This window comes from Aphanomyces astaci (assembly GCF_000520075.1).
Source record: "Aphanomyces astaci strain APO3 unplaced genomic scaffold supercont1.23, whole genome shotgun sequence".
In the NCBI taxonomy this organism is placed as follows: domain Eukaryota; phylum Oomycota; class Saprolegniomycetes; order Saprolegniales; family Verrucalvaceae; genus Aphanomyces; species Aphanomyces astaci.
In genome coordinates this window covers 735,937-757,874 of record NW_009798286.1, presented here as the reverse complement: position 1 = coordinate 757,874, position 21,938 = coordinate 735,937, and the positions used below count along the sequence as shown (strand labels likewise).

Below are 21,938 nucleotides of genomic sequence, written 5' to 3'. Positions count from 1 at the left end.
TGTCGTCTTACACATAAAGGCGGTTTAAGGTGCCAAAAAGGTCTTTTTTAAGGCGCAAAAAGGGATCATCGTGATATTTATACTACCGGCATCATTGCTTTCTGCTTGGCCGGGACAGATATATCCGTGCGATTCTCATCCATCTCCCATTTTAGGATGGAGATATCGCTCTCGTCAGCGACGGTATTGGCGTAGCACTTCCTGGAAAATAAACAATCGAGTGGTCCAAGATGGGCATAGAATCAAGCGACTCCTACTCCTGGCCGTTGGACTCGCCCTGGTTCACGATCGCGACGTCAAGCATGTCTGTCACTATGCCGACCTGCGCGTGGATGTGCGACTCCTACTGCGCGATGTGCAGGGATTGGCTGGCAGAACGGCGAACGTAATTTTGACGACATCGATGATCACGGCGATGCAGAACGTCATGAGCCACCATCGCAGGTCGCGTGTTGTCCGGACGTTTCTCAACGCAGAACTCCTTCGGCTCCAGGTGGTAGATCTTTTGGAACGTGAGTAGGCGGCCGAGGTGGGTCTACTGGTTTGTCTCCTTGGGACACTGATGTTCATGCGCTTTATAAAATTGGTCTGCTGACATGAAGATCGCGAAGGACCGGTGAATTTGATTCACGTACCAATCGCCACGTACTCGGCGGCCTGCTTGACGACTGGGTCGTTTTGGTGCCGTGCGCACCAAAGAGGGTGTTCGCCTTCTTCTTGAGCGGCATGAGGTTGCTTGTGCTATGTAAGGCCCGTGGAATCGCGTCCTCAAAGTGTGAGAAGGCGGATTAGACCTTCTTCTGCTGAATTTAAAATAACCTTAATTTGTCGTCCCACCCAAACTTAATTTGTCGCTTTCTTGCGTATTTTATACCAAAACGACAAATTTAGGAGATTTTGGTACATATTTCAAGACCGCCGTCGAATCGAATCACGCCGCCGAAGTGAATCATGCTATTGGCTCATCCATTTTGATTGGCTCTTACAGAAACGACAAGTAGAGTCAGCCAATCAGAACTTCCAGTGTGATTACTGCCAAATTTGATTTGAAAACCACGCGAATTTCGGAAATGCATGGCGAATTCACAATAATTTTTGGCCAATCATTATCATTTGATGATTGTGATTGGCTGTCAACTTGGCCGACATTACATGACTATGGATCACGCCGTGTTGACTGGTATGTTTGGACAGAAGACATTGCGTCATCGGTGGGGTCACAACGTTGTTGTTTCCCCTCTCCCTGGCGCCACAACTTTACAACAAGGACAGGCTACAACCCCAGTGGTGGCATGAGATTTCCTCTGGATCGTTCAACACCCATAAGCGGCATGGCACACCCCCTGAATGTCGCAATTCCATGAATTACACACGAGATGAGATGAAGTACTTCTAGGAACTCGTGTACATGTGTCACGAGCTTACACACGGTGTGGTGACAACACTGCACTCAATGATAGCTTCAAAAAATCTACGAATGTGGGCAGTGGGCAAACAGAACAACATTGACACTGCACGCACAAGACTTGTACTTGACCCAGTAGCAGCATGACTTGCCAACCACCTCCATCATGCCAGCCAAGGGCCGTTGTCGTGCCCTCGACCGCAAGAGGCGTCGCCTATTCGTTACGGTGCTGCTGCACCGCAGCTGGATTTGGTGAAAATGTTTGATTGGGTGTTGGGTTCTGAAAGGCCTCGTGACGTTTAACGGTATTTTCTCATCCAAAACCCTTTATCGGATATACGTTCCGTTTAACGTGTCCATAGAAACGTTATACCCACTTTGAACGCCGCCTTGTCTCTGCATGGCGCCTCCATACCCAATCAAATCGCTTGATTTCCTCACATCCAGCAACAAGCAGCCACAATGTTACGTCGCATGGTTTGGTGGGGAGCACTGCATAATCGCATCGAATGGCAGTTCGCAATGTCAGCTCCATTTCGCAATTCACCATGGCAGGTCCCGTGGTCAAGACACCGACGGACGCCGAAATAGAGGCTCCCGCTACTTCGTCGGGTGAAGCATCATTCCCTCTGAAAGCACGCACGTGGATCTTGTCCCACAAGCGGACTGCCGCCCTCGTGGCCGCGCTGGCCGTGGTTGGCACAGTTCTCGGTGCCGTCACGGTGGAGCATACGTTGTTTACGAACAAGGCGTCCCAGTCTGCGACGTCGATCTCGGGTGTGTGCTACGACTCGTACGACGCCGCCAACATGGAAAAGCATTTCGGTCTCATTAAGCAAAAGTTCAACGGCGTCCGCACGTACCAGACCAAGCTAGGCAACAAGAACATGGCTGCGGCCGCGGGGGAAGCCGGGCTCAAGATCGCAGCCGGCGCGTGGCTGCGCAACGGCAACGACTGGAAGGGCGACGTGCAAGCTGCAATCGACGCGCACAAAAAGTACAGCAACGTGTTAGCCATCTACGTCGGGAACGAAGACCTCATGCACGGGATCAAAGCAGGAGATATCATCGGCAACATTGCCACGGCCAAGGGCATGGTCAAATCTGCCGGCGTTAACATCCAGGTCGGCACGGTGCAAACTGACGGCGACTTCTTGGCCAACCCAGAATTGGTGAACGCATGCGATACTATCGGCATCAACATCTACCCGTTCTTTGGTGCATCCGAAGACTCGTGGAAGACACCCGTGAAGGATCTGACCGCGCGATGGAACGCGATTACGAACAAGTATGGCTACAAAAATCCGCGGCTCACGGAGACGGGGTGGCCGTCCGGCGGTGGCAACAACGGGGCCCACGTAAGCAGCTACGAAAACGCCAAGTCGTACTTTGAATCTTATTCGAACTGGGCGCGCAGCAGTGGCGGCGACGCCTCGTTTTACTTTATGTTTCACGACAACCCGGGCAAAGGCGGGTTTGAATCGCAATTTGGCATCTCCGACTCCAACGGTGTGTTCAAGTTCAACGTGGCACCAGCCCCAGCGCCAGCCCCGGCCCCAACATCTCCCCCCACCGCCCCGCCTACCGCCCCGCCTACGCCGCCTCCCACTGACCCGCCCGCGACGACGACGTCCCCCCCTAAGCCGACCTATCCCCCTACAACGAGCCCCCCTCCCCCAGTCACCACCGAAGCGCCTACTCCCGAACCCACCACCACGTCGGCCCCAACCACCACCACTTATAATTCGACCGCCCCTGAGGCTAGTACCAACACAACTACATCCTCGCCTTGGTGGAACAGCACCGACGTCGGGTCAAATAGCACCAACGGCACACTGGCCAACGCATCGTCGACGATCCTCCTGGACGCGAACACCTCGTCCCTGCATTTGCCAGACATCTGGTCCACCCCGACCGAAGAGAACGAGATCGACACGGGCGCAGTGAATGAAGGGGCGCCACAGCCGCCATCGTCTCCAAATGGCGGCGACGGCGGTGCTACGTCGTCGTCATATACGAACACGACCAAAGTGAACGGAGTGGCGCTCAAGTCGGGGAAAACCGAGAGCGCCCCAACCATCTCGATCCTCCTTGGAGTTGTGGCCGCGGTCGGCGCGGCCGCTGTCGTGGCGCTGATCGTGTACAACCGCCGCCGGGCCCAATTGGAAGATTCCAAGGACGACATTGAAGCGTACAATAACTCGTCCCGCGACTTTCGCTCCATCTTGCAGACCGGTCAAAGCCACATTGCCGTGTTGTAACGTAACCACCACCACCACGTTATGTGGGCCGTTCTTAGTTGTGTGATGTATTGTGTTGTTAATATTGGTTGTTGTACTTTTCATTGCATCCTCTCAATACCAAAATTAGCACCACAAACTTCTTGTATCGTTGCTAAATCAGAACCAAATTGTGAGAAAGCTTGTACTTCTCTAAATTGTGCTAATTCTAATTTCATAGAACCTACAATTTGTTTCATAGCTTTATACTGTTAATTTGAGCTTCTGAACCTACACGACTAACAGATAAACCAACAATAATAGAAATAACATTGTATAAGCTGACACATCACCAGCTTGAGTTTCACACTGTCAATAACAGGTAAAGCTGTTAAAGAACCTCCCCCAATAACATTGCTAAGCAACGGCTGTATCCATTGTACTAATATTAATAGTAGTGTTGATAAAGATTCCCATTACTATACCTAGAATAGTCATGGGAATCTAGTACTATTAATAGTACTACTAGAGTACTACTGTAGTACTAGTATATTTATACTTGAAGTATATGCCTGAGGTGTGTTTTCCGGATGCAAAAACAACCTCGTTATCCGGAAGACGGATACGGAGTTTCCCTGTGTATGTGGCAATCATCAAACTTTGCTTGCAGTCACTCGGAACCCAGCGGGGAGCCATGTCTGTGTCGCAGTTTTACATCCTCAGCAACCGTGGGGACGCCATCATCTCGTCCGACTTCCGAGGTGATGTTCCTAGCGACAGTGCCGAGACGTTCTTCCGCAAGGTCAAGTTTTGGGACAAGGGGGATGCGCCGCCGACGTTCCACATCGACGGGGTGAGCTACTTGTACGTGAAGAAGAACGGGCTGTACTTTGTGGCCACGACGCGGTACAATTTGTCCCCGGCGTACATTTTGGAGCTGCTGTCTCGCTTATGCCGCGTGTTCAAGGACTATTGCGGCGTGCTGTCGGAGGAAACGCTTCGGAAGAACTTTGTGCTGTGCTACGAATTGCTGGACGAGACCATGGACTTTGGGTATGCCCAGGACACGTCGACGGAAGGATTGAAGGCGCACGTGCATAACGAACCGATCTTGGTCGGCGAAGCGCTGCAGGCGAAGGAGCGCAACTTTTCGTCCGTGATCTCGCGCCAAACCAACATCAAGGCCGCCAACGCCGTGCGCAAGCCGGTCGCGAACGGCCAACAGACGTCCAAGAAGGCCGAGAACGAACTCTTCTGCGACATCCTCGAGCGCCTCAATATCGTGTTCTCCCCCAACGGCCAAATGCTCAACTCGAGCATCGAAGGCAAGATCCAAATGAAATCGTACCTTCAAGGCAACCCCGAGCTTCGCTTAGCCCTCAACGAGGTACCCCCCGCACTCCGTCCATCAATCCCAGCATGCATCATCATGAACATCTTCCTAACACACATGTCGATACGTAGGACCTGCTGATCGGCGCCAACAACCCGCGCGGCAACTACGGCAACACGTACGGCCACGTCGTGTTGGACGACTGCAACTTTCACGAATGCGTGCAACTGGACGAGTTTGAGCGCGACCGCGTGCTCACGTTCACGCCGCCCGACGGCGAGTTTACGGTACACTGTACCGTACACTGTACTGTGCACTGTACTGCGATGTAGGTGATGAACTACCGACTCACGGGCGAGTTCCGCGCGCCGTTCAAGATCTTTCCGTACGTGGAAGAAACCAGCCCGACCAAGATTGAGATTGTGCTCAAGATCCGCGCCGACATGCCCGACACCAACTATGGCGCGAACGTGATCATCCGGTTCCCAGTCCCCGCGTCCACCCAGAGCGTGACCACCGACTTGGGCAACAACGGCGCCGGCCAGTTGGCGGAATACCGAGAAAACGAAACCCAGGTAAACCGAGAGAGAATGTCACAACCCCCAGTACCCCCCCCAGTACCCCAGAAGCCCCCCGACTATTTATATGAATCCCCAAGACTGGCGGGGATTTCTCACGTTTCTGGCAGTCGCCCGCCCCCTGTAAAGCATTGCACGGTCGTGGACAACATGGGGATGGACTACTTACTACCCCTTGAAGAGTTTTAAGCCTTCAAAGTCGGGAGGATGTACATGCGATACGGGGGGGCGGGTGGTTGTATGAGATATTGGCGTCTAACAGTGTTGCGTAGGTCCGATGGGCGATCAAGCGGTTCAATGGCGGCGCCGAGTTTACATTGCGGGCCAAGATCACGCTCAAGGAACCCAACCCGCACGTACGCCGGGAGATTGGGCCTGTGTCGATGAACTTTGAGATCCCCATGTACAACGTGTCGACGTTGCAAGTGCGGTACCTCCGCATCCCCGAGCACGCGCGCCACCCCAACTACGTGTACAAGCGCTGGCTGCGTTATGTCACCCAGTCCAATTCGTACGTGTGTCGCGTGTAGCAAAGTACTAGTAACCTCGACGCCGGGCTACTACTAGTACTAGTACTCGTAATACATGGTGGGGACGACCACCGACTAACGTTCCTACTAGTACATTCATGTGTTGGGCTTGGGTTTATCGGTTGGTGTTGTGGTGGTTGCTTGTCGGGGGAGGGGGGCTTGAGTAGTGTATGTAGTGCAGCTGTAATATACAACAGTAGCCCATGGTTGTGTCTAGTAGTACTACATGGTACCTCGAAGTACTCAGTATACGGGTAGTTCAGTCAACTACACTACATACAGTATCGACAACACAAGTTTGTTAACTTTGCCCACCAGCACCAGTACTACTACTACTACTAGTCGTCGTCGTCGTTGTCGTCGTACTAGTAGGAGGGGGGGTATTACTAGTACTGTCGTGTGGGTGGTTTAGCAATCGGTTGTTGTTGTGGTGGGGGCTCCGACTACTAGTACTAGTACTAGTAGGACCCACGGATGGACACATGGCTTGAATTTGGTCGTACAGTGGCCGCAACGTCGGTTGAAACCACGTCGCATCCCATACTGTGTCGACACGGCCAAGTGTGGCGAGGGACGTGAGCAACGCTGTCGCATATACCGCCACACGGTGCACATCGTCTGAGGCAGTCCACGATGCCAAGAGTGTGGCGGCCACCACATGCATGGGCTCCACCCAGACAAACCATCCAGGCGAGTCATCATCCCCTTGAGAAGAAGAAGCTGCGGCGGCGGCGGGGAGCCAGATCTGGTCCATCACGGCCGACACGAGCACGTATTTGTGCTTGGACGCAACAAGCGACTGGCCCAATGCATGCAGGAACACCAAGTCTTTGACAAAGGCTTCGTCGTCCGCCATGGACGCTACCATCTTGAGCACATACGCCACGGGCCAGTGGTCTTGAATTGCGATAAGGAACATGTGCCGCACGATGCTCCGGAGGTGGGAGCCCCCGTTCGTCCGCAGCACGTCCCATCCACCTCGGTCGTCGTCGTCGTTGTTGCTGCTCCTTTGAGTAGGCGTGGACACTTGGTGTTTGAGTAGGCGGTACCGGCAGTACAACGGCAGTGCTACGCGAAGGCTGAGCACGGGGGGAGACCGCAGCACAAACTCGTGCCGACGCACCATCCGCCGCAGTGCCCCGACGTTGCCCATGTGCAGCAGCTGGACGACCCCGCGCACCATGGGGTCGTCGGTGGGGAAGCTGCCACGGGCCAACTGGTTCAACGTCCGCCACAACACCCCAAACAAGACCGACTTGACGATCGGATCGGATAGGACCAACACCACGTCGGCTAACAGCGGGTCGCACTCGCCTTCGAACACCATGCCTACGTTCGTACGTGGTTGAGATCATAGTGGCTATGCACTAAACAGAGGGAATTTTGTCAAAGGACCACCTGAGGTTTCCGTGTCGTTGGCGTCTGTCGCCGACAGGGCGCCGCTGGTGCCCAACATACACGTTGGCGATGCTTCTACGATCATGCGCTTGAATATGTATATATTTATTCATCATGTGGCGTGAAAATACACGTCGAGAGAATATAATATATATATATAGGAGGACATTGAAAACATGCAACGATTGTCCACGGTGAAAACCAACAAAAACCCGAAACATATAACGTTATGATATTAAAACACATGGAAAACATCCGTCAACAAAAATACCATCGAAACCCCGAGAAAAAATATGCTTTATTTTGTATTTTTTTCCGAAATAATATGACAAACGACCCTAGCTTTTTTATGTTTGGCTACCAAATGTGACATATACAAAAGTGACATAAGAATTCGATTTTTTACTGTTTTCTGACAGAAAAACGTTTGAACTGCAATAGTCCAATTTTTACCACCATGATATTCTATTTCGATAGTTCTGCTTCCATCATATGGCATCCAGAGGTCCCATCCAAATATTTTGAAAATATTTTCTCATTTTCTCACCTCCCATTTGAAACGGGAATATTAATTCTCTGTCAGAATATTAGTTGACATCAAAATTTCTGAGGCATTATTCAGACTCGGCCTTACACATGAGAAAAAAATCTTTTTCCAATGTGAAGAAACAATAACATCAAACGAACCTGAAAACAATATAAATAAAAACACGTGAACAAAAAACTATCAATGCGAATAAAATAAAAATAAAAACACAAACCATATTGTCGATTTGATACAAATTTGGGGAGGGGGTGCAATCGAATCGCGCCGACCAAATCGATACACAATCGATCTGATTGGTTAAATTTCATTGAGAAGGTTTTGGTTGGCTAATAATGTTGAGCTCTTCTGAAGTAGCCAATCAAATCGATTTAAATTCCAACGAGAAACCACATCTCAACACGACATTTCACTCGAAAGCACAATATATATTTCCAACATCCCGTGAAAACACATAAACTCCCACGGATGATTTCGTACCAGTTTGCGCGGCGGCCGCGATGGCCTTGTCCAGCCAGACCGTGCTGAGTTTGTCCAGACGTTTGGCTTCTTTGTGGTAGATGGTCGTGTCTTGGTTGTATGTCATGCAATTCGTAAAGATGAGTCGCATGTCGGCGGCAAAAGCGTCGAATGTCCGGTACTTGAGGTTCTGGACGTGAAGCCGCAGCGTAGAAATGTCCATGGGGTGGGTGATAACGTCATGATACCCCTCGACGTCGTCGGGCACGGGGTCGGCAAAGATGCGGCGGCTGTCGGCCTTGGCGAGCTGGTCCACGAGCTTGAGCAGTGTCTCCTTGGGGACGGGAGGGGGAAGCGCCATGTTGCCGTCGTCGTCCTTCCGCGGCAAATCGCGCAGCCGCAGCTTGCGCACCACGAGCAGCAGCTCTGTGACATGGGAACGCTCCATACCTCGGCGCTTGACGGCATGGTCTAAGATCCAAATGAACTTGTGCAGCGGGTCCGTGCGCCCCAGCGGCGTCGCGTGGTCGCGCTGGAGGTTGGCCACGTCGTTGCGCAACGTTCCGATGAACGAAGCGAGATATACATAGTCCTTAGCGTTGGTGGTGGATGGGTCAGTGCCAGGGACGGCGCCAGACGCAGCGATGGTGCGAAGCATGTCAATGCATTGAATGTACAGCTCGGCCGAGTCGCCAATCATGTCCGTAAACGTGGCGAGGACGGGATCGTGTTTTCGACGATCTTCGGGGGATGGAGGAGGATGGTGGCCGCCTGTGGATACATGCAAATCGAACGGGGTCGGGTCGTCGGACGCGTGAAGGAGGAGCACGCGCTTGTGCTGGATGTACGCCGCCACGATCTTGTCGACTTCGACACGGAGTTCGTGCGGCGCGATGGCCCAGATGCGACGTTTCACGAGCAAGGGCAAGTGCTCCAGCAGCGCGCGGTTGTCGTGGTCGCACAGTTCCTGGAGGAACGACGCAGGGGTCGACGATTGTGTGGCCAGGACTGCGATGGGGATTGCGCGCAGCTCGCGCATTTCCAGATACGGAAACGTGAGTTCCAGCAGTTTCTGGAGCTGCGCGTCGTCCATTTTCTTGCTGTGGATGCGCTTGAGCAACGCGGCTACCATCGCTTCGAGCAGTTTGGAATGGGTCTCGCTCCGCCGACACCCCAACAGATCCAGAAGCTGGAGAGATGCACTGGTCGTCTCTTCCTTCAACCCATACTGCTTTTGGAAGGAAACAATGGCTTCTTCAGGCTGCGATGCCGTTCGAAGAATGTCTTGAAGCATGGCACCGCCGCTGCTGCCCAGCATCGTCGGGTCGTCCGCTGCCATCGTCAACGTTGCCGCTCGATAAAATTCCAATAATTCCAATAAAAACAAAACCTTTAATACTTGATACCATGAAATGCGGTAAGGATTCCTGTGAAAGACAATACTTGGCCTGCCCTCAAAGGGCATATCGGATAATTATCCGGAAACTACCGCCCCACCACCCATTTTGGTTGAAATATTTGCGCCGCCGTCGTAGCAAAGGATCATTTTCGAATTTAGAACTGGCCCAAAGGACGACGCTGCGGATGCCAACTTTGCATGCGCAGACAGTCTCCGCCCCATTCATGGGGATACAGAGGCCAATATGGAGGCAACTTCTAGGGATCACTTCGGATGTAATCGGAAGAAGCGGTTTTCACGAAGTTCAACATATTCGACATACTTTACGCGAATGTAGATAGGTTGTTAGCAGAGGTGGCCACCGTTGTACTAGTAGCATCAAAGTCATGGCGAACGACGACATACCATACCCTACGCTGGAGTGTCCTTAACTAGTGTGTTGATTGTCGTTTGAGGGATAATCAGTCAAGTCAAAAGTGGTGGCATGACGCGCTATTTGCACAAGAAGTGCCGTGAGGTGGTTGATTGCCCGATATATGATATGGCGACTTCGTACATACACTGTCGTACGATCCAAACCGTGTTTCCTTCGAGGCATCTCCGCTGGCTCCCACCGGCATACTACATACTAATAGTAAGTTACATCTATAGTACTAGTATTAAGTACCACTGGTAGCAGTTCATTTGAAGCTATGTACAGTCTGTGGTCTGTCTGTAATGGTACTAATGTAGTCGTGGCTCCAAAGGATTTGATGGGCTCTCACGGCCACAGCAGTAACCAATTTCTTCACATCAAGCCAGTGAAGTACAAACGTAAAACTTTGAACGACATGCTCATCGTCGCTGGATAGGTAGGTGCCCATTTTCTGTCCATCGTAAAGGGTCGTGTCCGGATAACTAGGCCAATCCCTAAATAGCTCACCACAAAGTAGGATCCCTTGAAAACTGAAAAACGCCCGTTGGTGCCATGTTTTGACCACTGGTGGCATAGTTTTACAGTACGTAGGTGAGTCTCAGGCGTACGTCCCCTCTGAATAACCGGATGTGTTTGATAATAGCCAATGGCATTGCGTAGTAGGTACGCCACCTGCGGGAGTCGATCCCACAGGTACTCACTTTGGTACCGGTAGACAGTACCTAACGAACGCCACACACACAATCTACCGGTACATAACTACGTAGTTGTCGTGGATGATACGAGGGCTGCCTCACCACGGACATGTGTGGCACGTGCCAGTGCTGGCGGCGGCGTGGGTGGGGATGGCGGGCTGGCTCGTGGCCGCGGCGGACGCCACCGTGTGGCAGGGCAACATCGTCGGCCCGGCCAAATGCAACACGACGCGTTTGTGTGGCGTGGCCGTGCCGACGTTGACCACACGGTGCGCCGGCATCGAGTTCGACCAGGCGTATTGGGTCAAGCCGGACGATGTCACATGCATATGGTTCCCCAATGGCACCGTGTGGCGGGGCATGAACCGGACGCGGTACTCGCCGTTCTACGGGTCCGATACGCGCAACGTCAAAAACGAAATCCGAGGCGGCATCGACGTCTCGGTGGTCGAATCGTGGCCAAACTCGGCCCATTTGTTGTACGTACGGGCGGCTTTAATGCTAACGTTAGTGTGGTAGAGTCAAATATACGGTATATGTCAAGTAGAATCCTCAACGACCTGGGCATCGACACCATTCCTGACGACTCGTCTGTGGATGCCGCGGGCGTCGAGCTCCTCGCGCTGCAAATGTACGAACTCAAAACCAATGAAACCCCACCGTCTCACAACGACTGTTGTGTGTAGCCAATTACAAAACAACAACTTGACCAAATTCGACTCGAAACTGAGCCCGTGGACCAAGGAATTGTACGTTCCTTCCTCTTGATAATATATATATATATATATAGCAGGCATATCACGGCACTGTGCACCCCCCACGCGTAGAATCGTGTGCGACAACCAAATCTCAGCATTGAATTTAACCCGAACGAAGTTGGAGTTACTGTACATCCAACGCAACTTGATCACAGACCAAGTCATGGAGCAAGCCAACTTGCCATCTACCATCGTCGAGCTGTACGAGGCAATATTCTATGCCTTCATCCTTTATCCATAAACTATATGAAGTATAAAAGGGTTTGATTGAATGTAGAAACGTCGGCCACAACAAGTTGACGTTGCGGTCATTGTCGTGGCTACCTCCCAGCCTGACCATCTTGTAAGCTCCCCTTCGACTATATATAAATATATATATATTCTAATGTAATATTTAGACTTGCAGACAACAACTCGATCACAACGCTGCCGCCGTCCACAACTACGTGGCCACGGACATTGGCGAATCTTTCGCTTGAAAACAACTCGTTGACACAACTGACGGCGAATTTCCCCTCCACGCTGGCGTGGCTGTATGTTTGTATATTCATCTTTTGTCCACTCAATATCGATGGTTATCTTAGATGTTTGGGGGGTAACAACAACCTTACGACAATATACGCCAACCAGTCGCAGTTTGAGATCCTCTCGGCGCTTCAGAACCCATCCCCCACCGCATTGGTGTCGTCCGTCCCCGCGGGCACCGACGACCTAAGTGATAACATCTTCTCCACAATTCCGTCCAACGCCACGTGTCAAGGGCACATTCGCACCGAGCTCTTGTTTGGGAAATTTCCCATTTGCATCCTCCCCGACGACATGCCCCCCCCCTCCGTCGGCTTGCCGTCTCCGCCCCCCCCCTCTCCTTTGCCTTCCGTTTCCCTTTCCCCCAGCACGCTTTCTATGGGGATTGTTGGGATTGTCACAGCGATTGCGGGAATCCTTTGCGTCGTCGTGTGCTGCCGGCATCGTCGTCGGCGGCAGCACCCCCCGGATCCGTACATGGCGCCGCCTCTCTGCGACAAGGATGATGATCGCTTGTCGGGGGGCATGCTGACGGGTCGGCTGCATCTGGACATTCGTTTTGAAGACGCGTTCGTTCCGTTCCGCATCCCCGCCGCGGCCATCGAGCGGCGGCGGGTGGTGGCCCGCGGGGGCTTTGGCATCGTGTACGAAGGTGTTTGGACGCAATCGGCGTCCGTCCATGTACCCGTGGCGCTCAAGCGGCTGCTGCCCACACACGTCGACGACCTCGGTAGCGTCGACGACTTTATGCACGAAATACGAGTGTATGCGACCCTTGGACACCCGAACATTGTGCACTTCCACGGCATCACATGGACACACATTTCCAACTTGGCGATCGTGATGGAGTTGATGCCTCGGGGCGATGTGTGGTCGCTACTGCTGAACCACCCTGTCACGAACGCGTGGCACGCACTGATTGGTCCGGCGCCATCATCCACGACAAAGTACACGATCGCAATCGACGTACTCCAGGCGCTCGTGTACCTCCATGGCCGACATGTGATCCACCGAGACATTAAAGCGCGCAATGTACTGCTTACGGATGCGATGGAGAGCAAACTGACTGACTTTGGGTCGAGTCGGCGGCTGGGGGGGCGGCAAGCCGACGACGCGACGATGACCGCCGAGATCGGCACCGCTGCGTGGATCGCCCCCGAGGTGCTCAAGGGCGTGCGGTACACGGAACAAGCCGACGTTTACTCGTTCGGGGTGCTTCTCTCCGAGATGGACACGGCCACGATGCCGTACGCCGACCTGTGCCGCCCTGACGCCAGCGTCACCATGACCCGTACCCGCATCGCCGTGCTCGTCGTCAACGGAGACATCGCGCCGACGTTTCACGCGGCTAGTCCCATCAAGCGCGTGGCCCTGCAGTGTTTGCAGCACGCCCCCGACCTCCGCCCCACCGCCATGCAGTTGCTCGACACGTTTCGAAACATGCGGCGGCTGCGGGATGAAGAAGCAGCAGCAGGACGACGAGGTCACGGCCCCCAGTAGGACAGTACTACACTTGGTTATTTAGCATCATACATACACGATACATGTCGTTGTGACGACTGGACCGACTATTCATTTAAACATGGACACGTCGCCTACTTGCCCACCCAACACATACTATGTATTAATAGTGAAATTTCATTGTGTTGTGGTGTGGTTTCTCGTGGGAATTTAAATCGATTTGATTGGCTACCTAAGATGTAGCTCAAAATTATTAGCCAATCAAAACGTTCTCAATGAAATTCAACAACCAATCAGATCGATTGTGGATCAGTTTGGTCGGCGCGATTCGATTGCACCCCCTCCCCAAATTTGTATCAAATCGACAATAGTACTACGTAGTAACTACGCGGCCATTCGAGAACTTTGTACCACTGCAGATGCTCTAATAAGGAGCCACATGGACAGAATATTCCGCGACCAGCCCCTGCAATCTATATTCTGTCGACTTCGCTGCTACTGTACTGCTTACAATGTCGTGGTGTGCAAACTAACGTTTTGCGCTGTATGTACTAGTAGTACTATATCGCAAGCCACACTACAATGTGTACAGTAGTACAGCTAGCTGTATACTATCCACCCCCCACCCCCCCACATTTTTTTCCCCCTTGGAAAGTGTCACATCGCCTTGTATATATATTGACATCGGACTACAATACAATACTTGCTACTCATTTGATCGAGCGTTCGCCATGGCCGCCCGCTTCCGCCGTTTGGACACCCTTGTACTAGTCGACCTTGATCGATGCGTAGATCTTCTTGGTGAACCACAGCGACGCCATGACGCCGACGGTGCCGCAGAGGAGCGCCAACGCCCCCGACGCGATCGACATGTACCCAAAGTACAGCATCGAGCCAATAATGTTGTCCACGTCGAGGCGGGTCCAGTAGTAGTAGGTCGAGTAGAGCAGGACGTACCCGCCGCACGACCCCGACACGACAAACGACCGCCACCACCAGTTGTAGTCTTCGCCACACAGTTGAAAGTACGTCAGCACGATCGTAATCTCCATGCACGTGCCAAGCAAGATCACAAACGACAGCAAGAGGAACCCGTACACGTAATAGTAGTGGTCAGTCCAGATGGACGTGAGCACAAAGAAGAGCTCGACAAAGATGGCGCCAAACGGCAAGATGCCACCCACGGCCGCCGTCATGGCGTTCGTCATGTACCATGGCTGCAGCGGAATCGGCCGCGGGATGTTGCTTGTGGACACGGGAAACTCGATCGACGGCTGGCGGAACCCGTAGAACGCGCCGAGAAACACCAACGGCACCGACACCCCAAACCACATGACGATCAAGAGCACCATGGACCCAAATGGAACGGCCGCGTCCGACCCCGCGCCCCACACAAACAAGTTGAGCAGGAAAAACGTACCAAACATTAGCCCTGGGAACAGCGTCGACGTCAAAATCGTGTTGAGCTGCCAGCGTTTGCCCTTGAACAGCTTGTACATGCGCGAGGACGCGTACCCGGCCACCATGCCCATGAGCACAAAGCACACGAGCAGTGCCACCATGAGCTTGCCGCGGTTCGACGGCGCTAGAAACCCCACGGCCGCAAAGAACAGCGTGCTCGTCGACATGCCCAGCAACTATATATATAATATATATGTTAGAGGGTTAAGAGGGTCTTGTCTACAATGAAAATGGTACCTGAAACCCAGTCCCGATCATGACGCAGTACAACATGGGCTGCGTCGTCGGCGGACGAAACACATCCGCGTGCACGAGCTTCCAGCCTACAGATACACCACGAGGAATGTTAGATACAACCCATATCTACATGGAATATTCCCGTATATATAATATATATATATATTGTCAAATCGATTCGAAACTGGAGCCCTCAGCAGAATGTCTTAAAAGGATGGATTAAAGAACCACCGAAGCCAATCAAATCACGTCCTGGCGAATTTCTGCCAATCACCAAACGATTGATTCGGCCCAGTCCCTCCGGATTGGGCAAAACCATATATATATATATACTAATCTTTGTATAGTATAGTTTGCAATAAAACTTAAATTAGATCAAATGGATTCGAATGCTATTTGACGAAATGACTCACAAGTCTAATTTTGGGTGAAATGCACAACACATACATATATATCGAGTTGACGATATATATATTCGTCAACTCGATTCGGTAAATTGGAGTGGGGCGCTCAATCGAACAAGCAGCACAAAATCGGCAGACAATCGATCAACCAATCAAAACACAAAACACGAATCAAATAGCCAATCAAATTCACTCTTTGGCCAATTCAACATCGAATCGAATTCGTGTGTGTGACGTTGAAATTAGTGTGACACTGGACGAATTTTTAAAAGTCAGAACAAAGAATCGATCGAAAGCTTTGGCGAATCAGTACATAAAAGTCCAAATATTGGGTAAAAGAAACACAATATATGCTTGGGGCGAATCACAAGGGAGAGAGATCAACGACGTACCCGACTCCTCGCGCTCCTCCATGCGCTCTTCCTCTGTCGGGACGCGGTTGTAGCGAGAAATGTCGCGATGCAGCGACCGCATGAGGATCATGCCAACCATGCCGCTGAGAAACAGCACGATCAAGAGCGCGTTGATGATTGAGAACCAGTGCACTTCGTCGCTGCCGCTGCCGACCTCAAAGTACACGTCCCACCGCGTGCGCCACGTGCGCTCGTTGTCCTCGACCCATTCCACGCTGTACGTCCATGTGATTTCCACGTCCTTGTCGGGAGTTTCCAGCAGGTACAGCTCCTTGGGCTCGTTCGCCGCCGGCTCGCACACGTTCATGCGAGCGGGGGTTTCGCCGGCGACCAAGTTCTTGGATTTGTAGTCGTAGCTTTGGGGAATCACGACAAAGTCCACGATGCGCCCTTCGTCCGGGTTGGGCGTGGTAAAGTCGTCCAGGTTGTTGTACGCGATGCGAATCTTAACGTGGTTGTTGAGACGCGGCGTCTTGTCCAAGTCCTTGTTGTAGTTCCCGAGGGGAAACCCTAGCTCCAAGACGTCGTCGTACTTGACGCTCGCGGGGAGGTTGTCCACGATCCAGTTGACGCGGTACTTTTCCTGCACCATCGTGGCGAATTTGTGCACCTGCTTCGAGTTGTACGTGGTCGTGCACAGCACGGCACATGTCTTGGGCTCGAGGAACTTAAGCACGTACGGCGAGTTCTCGATGCGGTTTGCAGTCAAGTACTCGCCGAGGTTCTCGCTCTTGTACTCAATCTCCTTGGGCGTGCAGAACGGGAGGTTGTAGTACTCAATGGGGAGCAGCGTCTCGGGCGAGCTCAACGAGTTCACAAACAGCGGCACGTCGTCCCCCCGCTTGTACGTCACCATTTGGACGCCCGGCAGGTAGAACGCCGACGCTGCTTGTGTCAGCAGTAGCACGGCGCCGCTCAACGACACCTTTCCGACCATGCTTGGATCACTTCACGTCCAGGGATGAAACTCCGAATGAATGCTTTCGCAACACTATAATATATTCGAATTGTCTCTGGGAGTTTGTATACACATGGAAAAAAATACCCACGCGCCAGTAATACCACGCCAAGTCATACTATAGTATTATGTATCAGAGGTTTGTTTACTCCAATATATGAACGTATCCAAACCTGGACCTCTTCATGCAGCATATTCCGCTAGAGTTAGTCCTTCTGTGCTTCACGACCATCGTGTCCCAATATGGTGCGTAGACTGCGCGACAGTATGGTACGACGATAATACTACTGGGAGTTCAAGCTATCGGTTTTAATGCTGTTACCAAGCGGTACAGGTACAGTAAGTGATTCATAGCAAGTTTGTTGATAAACCTTCGGAAAATCCATTTCTACAGGATATGTTAATTTAGAGGTGTAGAAGCTTGTACTGTACTGTAATGCTCCCCCAGTCCGGACGACCAAGCCAGACGTTGCCACGATGTCGGGCCTTCGTTGGACTTGTCAGCGTCTGGAAGAGCTGACGGCGGTCCAAACGTACAAGATCCTGCAGCTCCGATGTGAAGTTTTCATCGTGGAACAGAACAGTGTTGTGTTGGAGGTCGACGGCCGCGATACGGCCGAGTCGTGTGTGCATGTAATGGGCTGGAACGACGTCGGCGACCTCATGGCGTATGCTCGCGTCTTAGGGCCTGGTACGATCGACTCGAACCAAACGACGTCAGTCATCGGCCGGGTGGTGACTCATCCCAAGGCCCGAGGATGCGGGGTCGGCAAGGCACTCATTCTCGAAGCGATCCGCGCCAGCGAAGTGAACTGGCCAGGTGCACAGTGTCAGCTCGGGGCTCAAGCGTACTTGGAGTCGTTCTACACAAAGCTGGGTTTCGAGCGGCTAGCGGACGTGGAACCATACGAACATCATGGCATTGCGCACGTCGAGATGTGTCTGCCGCCATCTCCCTCTGATTATTCTAGTTGAAGCTCAAATATACTAACGTTAGTAGTTAACCCCAATCTCGCTGTCATGATACTGCCGTCGTGTTGCGTACTACGTAGTACAAGGCAGTTTGATTCACACTGGTTTTTCATGTCTTGTTAACAGTTACTTAACAGTTACTACGTATTAATACTACATACCGAGTAGTAGTACAGTAGGTTGTCCTGTATTGTGTATTCTACTCATAATCGCCAGACCTTCGAAATTTCATACAAAATGAGTTGAAGAGGTATCTTTGTGACTGCATCAATCAATCTTTTTAGCCAATCATATTTCAAATTTCGTATTCATTTCAGCCAATCATACTCCTTTACTCGATTAGTTGGCGATTTCATCAATCCCCAAAATAACGTTATGGCAAATTTGGCTGATAGTGAAAAGCACAATACTAGTACCCGGTACTAGTAGTAGTAGTAGTTAGTAGAGCACTCCGCATCGTTTGAATTTTACCTGTACTCACATACAGTACGTACGTATACTTCGAGGTACTGTAGTATACTACTTATGGCCACACACACACTCTTACTCTTATGAGTTGATCATGAAACTCTCCCATTGGTCAGTCTGAGAAATTTTGTCCCTGATTGGCTTTTCTTTGTACTTTTCGTTCTTTCTGCGGAATCGGGAAAGCTAATCAAATTGATCGGTTTAACGAATCACCGAAAATTGGGAAATTTGTAGCAAATTCATAATATTCCATAGGTAAATTAGAAACAAAGATTGCTTTTACGCCACATTTCATCGAGATTTATGCATGTTGTACAGGAACAATATTTCATGAATTCCCTTAATGCAGCATTGCCTAGTTGGTGCAATCCGATTGGCCACAACCTACGTAACCGTGCCACCTGAGCGAGTCATCGACACTTCAATTGCCAGGCTCACAACTAACGGCCTCTTGCTCATCTTTGTGTCCACCACCACCACATGAGCAGCGCCAAGCCATTGCTGTCCAAACGTCAGTCGTCGTCCTCCTCTTCCTCCAATGGCATCATGCACAAATGCCAGCTTTCGACCAATCGCAGTCCAAAAAAGGTGTGTTTGGTCGGGTCGGGCAACTGGGGCTGCGTGATTGCTCGAATCATTGCGGCCAACATGGCGTCAAGCCCCGACGTATTTGACCCTGTGCTCACCATGTGGGTGTTCGAAGAGACTGTGGACGGCCGCAAATTGTCCGAGATCATCAACAGCGACCACGAAAACGTCAAGTACCTGCCGGGGTACAAGCTCCCGACGAATGTGGTGGCCGTGCCGGACCTGAAAGAGGCCGTGACGGGGACCGACGTGTTGATATTTTGCGTGCCGCACCAATTCTTGGGCAAAATGCTGCCTCAGATCAAGGAGCAAGGGCTCGTGCCCGACTGCATTGGTGTGTCGTTAATCAAAGGCATCGATTTCGACGACCAAGGAGTTGTGTTGGTGTCGAGTATCATACAAACCGCCCTCGACATTGGTATGACTATCAATCGAATATGATGATGACCCTTGAACGGTAGTAGACGGATCGCTTGACTTGTCTGGTTGGTAGATTGTAGTGTGCTCATGGGGGCAAACGTGGCCAACGAAGTTGCGGCGGGCGACTTTTGCGAGTCCACGCTGGGCTGCAACGACTTGCGCCATGGGGCGTTCCTGCAAGACCTGTTCCACACCAACCGATTCCGGGTCAATGTGGTTCTGGACCCCCATGGCGTCGAGTTGTGCGGCGCGCTCAAGAACGTGGTCGCGTTGGGCGCGGGGTTCTGCGACGGCCTCGGGTACGGCGGCAACACCAAGGCGGCAATCATCCGGTTGGGGCTGATTGAAATGAAGAAGTTTTGCTACCGGTTCTTTGATGGGATCAAGGAGGACACGTTCTTTGAGAGCTGCGGCGTGGCGGATCTGATCACGACATGCTTTGGCGGCCGGAACCGCAAATGTGCCGAACTGTTTGTCAAAGACAAGGGCGTGACGTGGGAAGAGATGGAGGCGACGGTGCTGAATGGGCAGAAGCTCCAGGGCACGTGGACTGCCAAGGAAGTGTACCGCATCATCGAAAAGACCCACTCGTTGCCCGAATTCCCGCTATTCGTGGCCATCTATCGCATAGCGTTTGAAGGTGCCGACGCGTCGACCCTGGTGGACGTGTAGGCAGTTGAAACATGATCCGAGGAATGCTATAGACGCTTGCAAATTCGCGTTGACTACCAGTATACTCCGAGTAGTAATTAGTAACTGTTGTATGTGCTACAGTACTGTATCGACGTGCATTATGGACATGTAGAGGTACATTTATGGGACCAAGAAGCATGCAAGATGTCGCCCGCTGTTGCTGGTAGAATTCCAAGTCACACCCCGGTGACAGAGATCCCATCCATTCCCTGGTACTCCAACCCCCATCACTCTGCAAGGGCGCCAAAAAAGCCCGAAAGAAGTCGGCCAACCAAGATGCCATGACTGCCTCCAAGTAGATACTAGTTAATTGCTCTAGTAGGTTGCTGGCATAGGAACTCAACCCCATTAAGTTTAATGTACACTTCTCACCCAGTGACAGAGATCCCGTCTATGGGTACAGTACTGTACTGTTTACCATAGACGGGCTGGTGGAAATATGGTGACCTTTGGCGACTCAACACACCGAAACATCTTGTGAGGTGTGCAAGGTGGAATGTTTGCGAATGACAACCATATGGTGAGGTGAGATTTTAACTGTAAGTTCACAAACGAGTTAGAATGCAGATTGATTGGTGTAAACAAAGATAAGCTGTAACGTTATCAACGACGTCGTGCACTTGTGCTGTGTGTTGCTGTTGCGGTTGCCATCGAAGCCGTCTTCTCGTCGACCGATGGCCGTAGCTACCGCTCCTCCATTACAAACCACTTTGTCGTACAGAGCAACACTTCGACTATTGTCCAGAACACTCCGACTCTTGGCGCATGGTTCACGCGACACCTTTAATGCACGCGTGGCACATACGATCGTATCTGCACCAACGTTGAGGTGGCATGGCATCGCGTTCACCCCTTACTCCATCACAGCAACACAATGAGCATCCTTTGGGTTCCTTTCGTTGCTTCAAACTAGGTCCTGCCTACCGTGGTATGGGCTACTAGATTGTCTTACTGTTAATAGCCAATAAATTTTAGTGTCGCAAGTGCGAAAATATTTTGCCAATATGGTGCATGTCATCTAAAAACTCCCAACTGGCCAAATCGAAGAGTGGAGGTTTTATTATTTAACGTACATTAACCAGAAAAAGCAAGGTGAAATAAACAATTTTGTATGCTGCGCAAGGTGAACCACCTTGCGAATTCCATAAATAATTCTGAAATTGTATAGTTTCAATTAAATATAGCTTCAAGTTTGTATTGATGATTTCTATTTTTCATGTGTCTCTTTTTGGAATTCGCAAGACAGGTCACCTTGCGAATTAAAAATTGTCCACTTTTGTCCAATCAGATGCGGTGAAACAACGAAAATCGCTGCATAGATTCATCACGCCCTGTTGCGATATATTCCTGTGATGGCGGTTGATGCAAGGAGCCTTGAGATAATTGTAGGCTGTGTATGAGAGCAAGATCATGTGATGTGGTATTCAGGACTCAGTCAATTCTAACAGGTCTCATTTCACCACTTGCCTACTAACCCAATGAAATTGGTCATCCCTCATTCCACCATCCAACCCGTGTCGGTGCCGCACACCTCCCTGCCGGTGTGATCGCGTGATTGCGCGGGCGGTGGCGCAAGACATCTTGGTGGCACCCATCGCAAGTGCT

At 51.5% G+C, this 21,938-nt stretch overlaps 8 protein-coding genes across 9 annotated transcripts; 5 read left to right on the top strand and 3 right to left on the bottom strand.

Annotated features, from left to right (window-relative positions):
* Window positions 1-253: 253 nt before the first annotated feature.
* H257_09584 (hypothetical protein) lies at window positions 254-728 on the bottom strand (the record flags this gene model as incomplete). The annotated part of the gene is made up of 3 exons (XM_009835829.1): window positions 254-343; window positions 425-535; window positions 636-728. The coding sequence occupies 3 exons, from the start codon at window positions 726-728 to the stop codon at window positions 254-256; spliced, it is 294 nt and encodes a 97-aa protein (XP_009834131.1).
* A 1,130-nt stretch (window positions 729-1,858) lies between these two features.
* H257_09583 (hypothetical protein) lies at window positions 1,859-3,840 on the top strand. The gene has a single exon (XM_009835828.1). It carries the CDS (start codon window positions 1,915-1,917, stop codon window positions 3,664-3,666), a length of 1,752 nt encoding a protein of 583 aa, XP_009834130.1. The 5' UTR covers window positions 1,859-1,914; the 3' UTR covers window positions 3,667-3,840.
* Window positions 3,841-4,276: 436 nt separating this feature from the next.
* H257_09582 (hypothetical protein) lies at window positions 4,277-6,269 on the top strand. The gene is made up of 4 exons (XM_009835827.1): window positions 4,277-5,011; window positions 5,089-5,244; window positions 5,290-5,532; window positions 5,808-6,269. The coding sequence occupies exons 1-4, from the start codon at window positions 4,319-4,321 to the stop codon at window positions 6,063-6,065; spliced, it is 1,350 nt and encodes a 449-aa protein (XP_009834129.1). The 5' UTR covers window positions 4,277-4,318; the 3' UTR covers window positions 6,066-6,269.
* Window positions 6,270-6,342: 73 nt separating this feature from the next.
* H257_09581 (hypothetical protein) lies at window positions 6,343-9,823 on the bottom strand. The gene is made up of 3 exons (XM_009835826.1): window positions 8,488-9,823; window positions 7,464-7,538; window positions 6,343-7,394 (listed from the first exon to the last, which is right to left on the bottom strand). Exons 1-3 carry the CDS (start codon window positions 9,803-9,805, stop codon window positions 6,367-6,369), a joined length of 2,421 nt encoding a protein of 806 aa, XP_009834128.1. The 5' UTR covers window positions 9,806-9,823; the 3' UTR covers window positions 6,343-6,366.
* Window positions 9,824-10,954: 1,131 nt separating this feature from the next.
* H257_09580 lies at window positions 10,955-13,854 on the top strand. Of its 2 annotated transcripts, XM_009835824.1 has the most exons (7): window positions 10,955-11,454; window positions 11,523-11,606; window positions 11,662-11,724; window positions 11,803-11,934; window positions 12,011-12,076; window positions 12,132-12,266; window positions 12,318-13,854. In XM_009835824.1, exons 1-7 carry the CDS (start codon window positions 11,057-11,059, stop codon window positions 13,756-13,758), a joined length of 2,319 nt encoding a protein of 772 aa, XP_009834126.1. In that variant the 5' UTR covers window positions 10,955-11,056; the 3' UTR covers window positions 13,759-13,854. The 2 variants fall into 2 exon arrangements, with proteins under 2 accessions (XP_009834126.1, XP_009834127.1); XM_009835825.1 differs by lacking the exon at window positions 10,955-11,454 and having other exon boundaries at window positions 11,496-11,606.
* Window positions 13,855-14,359: 505 nt separating this feature from the next.
* Window positions 14,360-17,229, bottom strand: H257_09579 (hypothetical protein). Its single transcript, XM_009835823.1, has 3 exons — window positions 16,214-17,229; window positions 15,418-15,503; window positions 14,360-15,356 (listed from the first exon to the last, which is right to left on the bottom strand). The coding sequence occupies exons 1-3, from the start codon at window positions 17,169-17,171 to the stop codon at window positions 14,487-14,489; spliced, it is 1,914 nt and encodes a 637-aa protein (XP_009834125.1). The 5' UTR covers window positions 17,172-17,229; the 3' UTR covers window positions 14,360-14,486.
* Window positions 17,230-17,629: 400 nt separating this feature from the next.
* Window positions 17,630-18,264, top strand: H257_09578 (hypothetical protein). The gene has a single exon (XM_009835822.1). The coding sequence runs from the start codon at window positions 17,670-17,672 to the stop codon at window positions 18,165-18,167; it is 498 nt and encodes a 165-aa protein (XP_009834124.1). The 5' UTR covers window positions 17,630-17,669; the 3' UTR covers window positions 18,168-18,264.
* A 782-nt stretch (window positions 18,265-19,046) lies between these two features.
* On the top strand, window positions 19,047-20,410 carry H257_09577 (glycerol-3-phosphate dehydrogenase (NAD(+))). Its single transcript, XM_009835821.1, has 2 exons — window positions 19,047-19,638; window positions 19,714-20,410. Exons 1-2 carry the CDS (start codon window positions 19,113-19,115, stop codon window positions 20,310-20,312), a joined length of 1,125 nt encoding a protein of 374 aa, XP_009834123.1. The 5' UTR covers window positions 19,047-19,112; the 3' UTR covers window positions 20,313-20,410.
* Window positions 20,411-21,938: the final 1,528 nt, after the last annotated feature.

Coding starts and splice junctions, on each gene's coding strand:
- H257_09583 (XM_009835828.1), top strand. CDS start 1,915: ATGGCAGTTCGCAATGTCAGCTCCATTTCGCAATTCACCATGGCAGGT.
- H257_09582 (XM_009835827.1), top strand. CDS start 4,319: ATGTCTGTGTCGCAGTTTTACATCCTCAGCAACCGTGGGGACGCCATC. Junction 5,012..5,088: donor TTCGCTTAGCCCTCAACGAG/GTACCCCCCGCA, acceptor GTCGATACGTAG/GACCTGCTGATCGGCGCCAA. Junction 5,245..5,289: donor CGCCCGACGGCGAGTTTACG/GTACACTGTACC, acceptor ACTGCGATGTAG/GTGATGAACTACCGACTCAC.
- H257_09581 (XM_009835826.1), bottom strand. CDS start 9,805: ATGGCAGCGGACGACCCGACGATGCTGGGCAGCAGCGGCGGTGCCATG. Junction 7,539..8,487: donor CGCGGCCGCCGCGCAAACTG/GTACGAAATCAT, acceptor GCATGATCGTAG/AAGCATCGCCAACGTGTATG. Junction 7,395..7,463: donor CAACGACACGGAAACCTCAG/GTGGTCCTTTGA, acceptor GTACGAACGTAG/GCATGGTGTTCGAAGGCGAG.
- H257_09580 (XM_009835824.1), top strand. CDS start 11,057: ATGATACGAGGGCTGCCTCACCACGGACATGTGTGGCACGTGCCAGTG. Junction 11,455..11,522: donor CCAAACTCGGCCCATTTGTT/GTACGTACGGGC, acceptor TATGTCAAGTAG/AATCCTCAACGACCTGGGCA. Junction 11,725..11,802: donor AGCCCGTGGACCAAGGAATT/GTACGTTCCTTC, acceptor CCCCACGCGTAG/AATCGTGTGCGACAACCAAA.
- H257_09579 (XM_009835823.1), bottom strand. CDS start 17,171: ATGGTCGGAAAGGTGTCGTTGAGCGGCGCCGTGCTACTGCTGACACAA. Junction 15,504..16,213: donor GGAGGAGCGCGAGGAGTCGG/GTACGTCGTTGA, acceptor GTGTATCTGTAG/GCTGGAAGCTCGTGCACGCG. Junction 15,357..15,417: donor TGATCGGGACTGGGTTTCAG/GTACCATTTTCA, acceptor TTATATATATAG/TTGCTGGGCATGTCGACGAG.
- H257_09578 (XM_009835822.1), top strand. CDS start 17,670: ATGTCGGGCCTTCGTTGGACTTGTCAGCGTCTGGAAGAGCTGACGGCG.
- H257_09577 (XM_009835821.1), top strand. CDS start 19,113: ATGAGCAGCGCCAAGCCATTGCTGTCCAAACGTCAGTCGTCGTCCTCC. Junction 19,639..19,713: donor ACAAACCGCCCTCGACATTG/GTATGACTATCA, acceptor TCTGGTTGGTAG/ATTGTAGTGTGCTCATGGGG.